We start from the raw sequence: 7,439 nt of genomic DNA, 5'->3' as shown, positions 1-7,439 counted from the left end.
ATTAAATATGAGTTTTTACCTTAAGATCGAGTTATAAAATTTTCTTAAACCGAGATCCAATGGCCCAAAAGAATCACTCAACCCAATCTATAATCATTTCTAAATTTGATAGATTATATTGAAATAATTTTTTAAAATCTGAGTTGTTTAAATATCGTTCTTACTTCAAGTGGAATTATTTAAAATGAAATAAATAGACTTAACATATGAGGACAAGTTAAACCAAAAAAAAAAAAACTACGGGCAAATCCATGTTATTAATTTTTCAGGGTTTAACTGAAAGCCTTTCAATTCCCACTGCTTAGTCATAATTTAAAATTTAAAAACTAATAACTTTTTCCAATTTTTTATTGCAAACATATCCCCTAGATCCTAGCCGTGATGTTTGGTGATAAATAATAAAAATAGGCCCACATGGAGACAGCAAACTCCAAATTTTCTTTATAAATCGCTCCCACTGTACTCGAGGACATTGGAACAAGAGCTCCTTCCCCATTTTTTTTCCTTCGTATATTTGAAATTAAATTCGAATTTCACATTAATCACACATATCCGATCATTATTATCTCTATTAATAATCTTAAATTTTATTATATTTATTTTATTTATCTAATATTGATCATAATTAATACAAGTGCAGGCAAAAGATCTAAAAAAAATCCTAAATAGAAAGTGGTGCCACCAAAATTCAAAGATTATTTAAGAAGACCACCATTTCTCCTAGATTCACTGTTTCTATTCCATGAAAAAGAACAAAAAATTAATTGTATTGTATTCATTTATTTATTTGGAATTGGAAAGGTTCAGAGCCCCTGGCTCTACACATTTTCTCATTAATAATACAAAATCGTATATATATATGTCCCCCCCCCCCCTTGAGCAATAAGCATTGAAGCAAGTTGTGCCGTAATTTACCATCAAAATCATTATATATACATATGCTATCAACTTCATTGTGATTTCCCACTTTCTAAGACACATCATACAAGTAAGGATTTTTAAATCACAAATAGAAGATTCATAAATCATGTAATTTGAATATGTCAAGATGTGATATATTGATAGAATATTCGAATAAGGATAGATTGAGAGACTGGCGTGAATCATCTTCTCTTAAAAATTATAAAATCTTGTGTTCGTCCCTAAATAATATTTAAATAAAATTTTCAGATTGATCAAAAACCATAAATGATACTCTATTTTATTTTGTTGAAATAAAAAATTGATAAAATAGGTGGAATAGGTAAAAGATCAAGTTGATGTTGGAAATGAAGCAACCCACTACATTTGTCTTGTACCTAATCATGAACGCAATTCCTAGGACTTGCGGAGGTTGACGGGAGCAAAAGCGACGGCCTCCAAATGCGACAAATCCTTGTTTTCTTAGGTAGAAGTGGTCAAAATGATTCCCTGGGTCAACTTGCTTCCAAATAAAGTAATGACATTTTTACTAGAATATAAATTTTATAAATATATCATGCATGAATTTGCAAACGAAAACAATACCAAAAGCTATAGCCATAAATGGCGTCATTCTCTCCCACTTTCTCAAAGCACCCACGAAAGGGAATACGTATACACCTACGTATCAAATATATATTTTATATTGAATCTGAATCAACTTCGAATAATCAAATATATACATATATCCGATCCGATTCAAATTCAAATTCAAATAATGATAAGTTTGTTTTTCCAGCTGTAAGGTTCATGCATTAAAGGAAAGATGAATGCTTTTGGCAGTCATTGGCTAGTACGTTTCCAGCAAGACAAATCACTGGCTGTTCTAAATCAAAGTTGGCTGAAGGTACATGTTTTATCAGTCCGAAATCTGTGTAGAATTAAAAAATAATTACATTGTATAAGTAGATCTTATCTTTATATATATATATATATATATATATATATATATATATATTGTAAAACATATTCAGACATGGATACGAGACATGAAACCCGAATGCGGGTAACATATGAAAACTGTTTTAAGGTCTGCAATAACTTAAATCTTTAATCTGGATTTTTGAACTGTGCATGTAATCTATTTTTATTAGGAGTGTTGTGTTGTAGAGAAATCTAACAAAAACTACCGATTCGATCATGAAATCGAGCACATTAAGCCGGGGAGAAGAGCTAAAAAGAGAGATTTGTATACCATTTCGATCAAGAATTGTGTTGTAACATGTCGATGCAGTAAGCATGGCGAGGAATCGAAGATTCGAGGCTGTAGCGATTCCGTGACTTAAACTTGGTTGGCCTGCATCAGGACGTTTCGAAGTTCGATGGCAATTTCTTGTAACAGCACTGGTTTTCGAATGACTCCGTTGATTCCGATCTGTGAGCATTTTTCCCATATATCTTCTTCGGCGCTAGCAGTCATGGCAACAATGAAAGGCCAATTATGACTTCGGAATTTCCGGATTCTCATTGCAACTTCGTATCCATCTAACTCGGGCATATGAAGCTCCAAAAAGACGATTTGGAATGGAGATGAGGCTGGCCCAATAGAACTGAGGCAATCAAATCCGGATGACACGGCTGAAACACTGCATCCCAACTTCTCGAGAAGTTTACGAGTCACAGCGCGGTTCAAATCGTCGTAGTCAGCAAGTAAGACTTGCAAGCCCTTGAAAAGAGAGTTGGAGCACGGCTGGTCTGATGATTCTCCAGACTCGTTTATTGTTATACTGATGGATGGTCGGACTTGAAACCGAATAACAAGCGCCATGCTTTGAGGAGAACCTCGAGGATTTTGTACCACCCATATGTTCCCATGCATCATCTACACGTTTGATCGGAATCACGAAAAATAAATTAATCAAGTAATATAAAAAAGAGGGAGAAAGATTATCATAATAGCAGCATAGCATCATTCGTTTCATCACCGAGTAAATTTTTCGTTTGCTCTAATCGGTTGTAGAAACAATTAACAACTTCTTATAAAAACGATCAACTCCGTAAAATGTTCTAAACGAAATTCAACCTCGGTTAAGCAACAAAAGCCTGAGCATTGCATATCAGAATAAGTATAACATACATACAATAATCTAATGATAGACGGATGCACATTCGGAAAACAATTTAGCATTCTTACCTGCACTAGCTTTTGGCAAATGCTGAAGCTCAACCGTTCCTCAGCTCTATGGCTGCTATACTTTCTCCCACTGAACTGTACCTCCGAAATTGAGCTGCCCTCCGACTGAGAGTTGCAATTGTCAATCCTAATCTCGAACCTGACATGTACATCTCCATCCAAAGAGCTGCTCCTCCATGCAGCCCATCTCTGATCATTCCGTTCCTGACTACCATTCTCGGAGAGCACCCGAAGCACTACAGCTCCGCCTTCACCGTTGCTATCTACCAAACTCCCAACCATATGCAGTATCACTTGAAAAACTCTCCTATCATCACCATAAACAAGATCGGGCAACGATTTGTCAATCTCAATTGAAAAACTGAAACCCCTATAAACAGACAAGCACTTGACAAGACAAGCGGCTTCTTTTATCATGGAATGTAATCGAAGAGATCTCTTCACCAATGGGGATCTTCCACTATCCATTGTTGAAATATCCATCACATCGTTTATCAAGGTCGATAGCACACTACTGGTCTTCATCATTGAATCAACGATAATTCGTTGATCGTTATTAAGGTTTCCATCCTGCATCATCGAAAGCAAGCCTAAAATTGAGTGCATTGGCCTCCTCATTCCATCACTCATTACCTTCTGAAATGCATTCCTAACTTGGCTTGCCCTCATAGCATTCTGCCGTGCCAGTTGTAATGCTCGGTTTTGCTCAACCAATTGGTCCCTCATGTGTTGAGACTCTTCAAGTACAGCAGCGTGAGAGAGCGCAACAGCCACTTGATCTGCAACGACCTTAACTATCTCTAATTCCTGGTTGCTCCATGATCTATTTTGTTCACTCGGAAGGACACAAACCAATATCGCATAGCAAGTCTGAACTAGCTCGGGAGTTACCCCTTTAAAATTGGATACTCGAAGCATTGGCATCCAAATAGCAGCCACAGGTCCTGGCTCATCAGACTCTCCATTGCTTGCAGTGGCAAGAGATGAGTCGGAATCAAGAATATTCACTTCATCACTTTCTTTAATCTTCACAACATCTGGATCGGAAATTGGAATGGTAAAATTATACGAATAGTTCCTCCCTTTGAGTTCATGAGTTAGATTCATCTCGGTATTGATCTCATTAGGCATCCATACAGCACAATTTTGCAAACCTAATGTCTTGGACAACTCTACCATTGTCGTGTACAAAATGGTATGCCTATCCAACGATTTACGGATTTCTTGTGTTAGCATACGGACGTGGGCACCAGTCTCCTTCTGTTTCATTATAAGACCGACTTCTCGCCCAAGATCCCAAGCCTTTTTCTTCAGCATAAGCTCCCTCACCTTGACCTTGAGAAGCAAAGGAATGAGCGTAATAAGCGTAATAGCAGTCGCACACGAGACCAGCGCGGTGAGAATCTTGAACACGGTTAGAGCCAACATGAGTTGAAACGGATGGGGACCATAGGTCCAGCCATTGAGCAAATGTGTCAATCCGCAGAGCACGATGAATGCGATGAACTGAAATAGGACCCATTTGAACGGCACATTTGAACAGCTAACAAAGTAAAGCAGTTCGATTGGGATCGAGAAATACGCCACGGCAATCAAGAAATCACTAACTCTTTGAGTCTCTAAGATGCTCTCGATGCTCCAAAAACTCCCCTCATCATCACAATTACACCTCGGGAAGCCGTCATCCGCGGCGCACACCGATATCAGAAGCGAAGAAATCAACAATCCGGGAGCTAATGCCTTTAACATTGCATCAATCCAAATGAACTGCTTCTACTCGTTCATTCAAACCATGTATTGACACAAATTCCCAGATATTTCCAAACATTTTTCGCTACACAGCTCCCTCGACCTACAACATTATAATCCCAAACTTTTATCCTTGTTGCCTGTAACGGAAAGACAACTTAGTATTGTCGAAAACATTAATAATAATTCTCAAAGGGAAAAAAACACCAAAACATGAAATTTTATAGCATCGTATTAAGATCTAACACACTGTACATCCCAGAATTAACATAATAAGAATAAAAAATTATCTAATCCAAAACTCTTTATCCAAACCCCAAATTTCATATTTTATTAATAGCTTTATATCATATGAATTATCAAATAGTACGGTGATAAACAAGAACACGACACTTTCCCAGAACAGCCCCCACCCAGAAAAAAATAAAACAAAAACAACCCATTTGGTCTGATAAATCCCAGAAATGCAGGCTGAAAATCAAGCCCAAAAACGAACCAAAAAGAAGAAAAAAGACCCAGAAACTTACCAGAAACAATATGAAGGGCAGTAAAAAGAAACCGCCTTCAGATCTTTTGATTTTCTATGACATGCAAAGCCCAAAAAACACACTTTGATAGCTCTCCAACGCTTTAGTATCATTAAACGTTCCAAATTCAGTCACTTGAACAGGTTTCAAAGAACCAAACACACAAAAAAGAAAAGAAATGTATATATTCGAAAGCTTTTGCTGCTACTTTTTATTTGAATCACTCAAAGAAAACCAACAGCAACACCACCACCAAAGACAAGAAAGAATAAAGAGAAAGAACACTGGTTTAGAGTTTTGACTGTGTGTCCGGTATTGGTATGTTCCTATTTCAAAGGAATTCCCTAAACCAGCAGCCCCTTGATTTTATTAAGGGAAAAAGAATAAGAGAGAGAAAGTAGTAGGAGCCGAGGAGAAGAAGAAGGGGGAAGAGAGAGAAACAGAGGGGACCCACTTTCTTACATGAAGAGAACTTGGACGCCCTTTTGAACCGAAACGTCCTTCTCATACCCAAGAAGATTTGTTTTATTTTCCTTCCCTTTTATTTATTTTATTTATTATTTTTAAAACGGGTAAACTATACACAAGGTCATTTAATTATGGATTTTGTAACAAATATGTTATTTAATTAAAATATTATTATATATAAATCACTTTATTGTTAAATATTAGATAAAATAATGATATATCATAGTGTAATAATAATTTTAATCTTTAAAATTTATATAATTTCTTAATTTGGTTTTATTTAAATAATTTAAAATTTAACCCTTTATATTTAAAGTTTTATCATTTTAATTTTTATTCTTCTCCAAAATCGCTTATTTTTCTCTCATAAATGTTTTGTTAATTTTTAGTATAATAATAATAATTTAAAAATAACTTGTTATTTTATAAAAAATATATATAATTATTAAACTACTACTTTATTTAGATGAGCTCAATTGGTTGGATAGACCATAAAAATATTAAATTGATGAACTTTTTAAATATAAATAATTAAATTTATTTAATTATTTTGAATTAGAACAAAATTAATAAGACGCATAAATTTTAGGACTATAAGTATTATTTTATAATAGTATATTAGACGTTCTTTTTAATTTTAACTATGAGTGGTCTGTTTATAATGATATTTTAATTTGATGACCTATTTGTAATTTTAGAAAACAATAGTATATTTGTTATCAAACCCATAGTTAAGGGACCACGAAGTGTAGTTTACCCTTTAAAAAATTAATTTCTTTTATTATTTTGCTGAAATCCAATCTAATATATGCGGTCTTTTTTATATAAAAAAGTATATTGTATTTTTTATTTTAATTTTTAATTAAATTGAGGTTTGTTGCAACGATAGCTGCGTTTCATTTTCATTATACGGCGCGTGCGGTAACAGTATTAGAATTATTTAATTAAGGGTAAATTATGTAGTTAGTACCTAAAGTATCAGTTTTGATTCGTTTAAGTATCTAAACTTTTATTTTTTTAAACTCATACCTAAAGTTTAGTTTTTATTTCATTTTAGTACTCCGTCGTTAAAAACCTAACACTTTTAGTCCCTAAATCATCAATTTTGATCTATTTTAGTACCTAAATTTCCAAAAAAAAATCAAAACTTAAGTATGATTTATGTACTAAACGTGTTTTGATACTTAAATTTTCATTTAAAAAAAACTTAACAGCGGATACTAAAATAAAAAAAATAAACTTTAGTTATGATTTTAAAAAATTAAAAGTTTAAGTATTAAAAAGAATAAAAAGAGTAGTTTAAGTATTAAATGCATAGTTTACACTTCAATTAATTTAGAGTGATTATAAATGATATATTTATTTTAAATACTTTTAATCATTTAAAGATAAACGTTAAAATACCTTATAATCGTTGGTATTCGTTTAAATATCTTACAACCGTTAGTATTAAAATACATGCTTCCATGATAATTAAGTTGACAGGTTAATCAGAACTCGCTTTAATCACCAATTTACCATATAGCGTATATTCTTAAATATTAGCTTTCTAGATATCTTTACATATTAGTTTTCGGAAATAAGGAAACGGGGTGCTTTAT

The 7,439-nt window shown here is 33.8% G+C and overlaps 1 protein-coding gene across 1 annotated transcript; it reads right to left on the bottom strand.

The window, feature by feature from the left end:
* Positions 1-2,007: 2,007 nt before the first annotated feature.
* On the bottom strand, positions 2,008-4,858 carry LOC120151456 (ethylene receptor 2-like). Its single transcript, XM_039163903.1, has 2 exons — positions 3,095-4,858; positions 2,008-2,782 (listed from the first exon to the last, which is right to left on the bottom strand). The coding sequence occupies exons 1-2, from the start codon at positions 4,841-4,843 to the stop codon at positions 2,243-2,245; spliced, it is 2,289 nt and encodes a 762-aa protein (XP_039019834.1). The 5' UTR covers positions 4,844-4,858; the 3' UTR covers positions 2,008-2,242.
* Between the last annotated feature and the right edge of the window lie 2,581 nt (positions 4,859-7,439).

The sequence above is a fragment of the Hibiscus syriacus genome, unplaced genomic scaffold, assembly GCF_006381635.1.
Source record: "Hibiscus syriacus cultivar Baekdansim isolate YM2019G1 unplaced genomic scaffold, ASM638163v2 tig00002799_pilon, whole genome shotgun sequence".
NCBI lineage: Eukaryota > Viridiplantae > Streptophyta > Magnoliopsida > Malvales > Malvaceae > Hibiscus > Hibiscus syriacus.
This window is presented reverse-complemented; position numbering and strand designations above follow the sequence as displayed.

Excerpts from the sequence above, each read along its gene's own strand:
- LOC120151456 (XM_039163903.1), bottom strand. The coding sequence starts at position 4,843 with ATGTTAAAGGCATTAGCTCCCGGATTGTTGATTTCTTCGCTTCTGATA. Across the intron at positions 2,783-3,094 it reads TTTGCCAAAAGCTAGTGCAG|ATGATGCATGGGAACATATG; the intron begins GTAAGAATGCTA and ends TCAAACGTGTAG.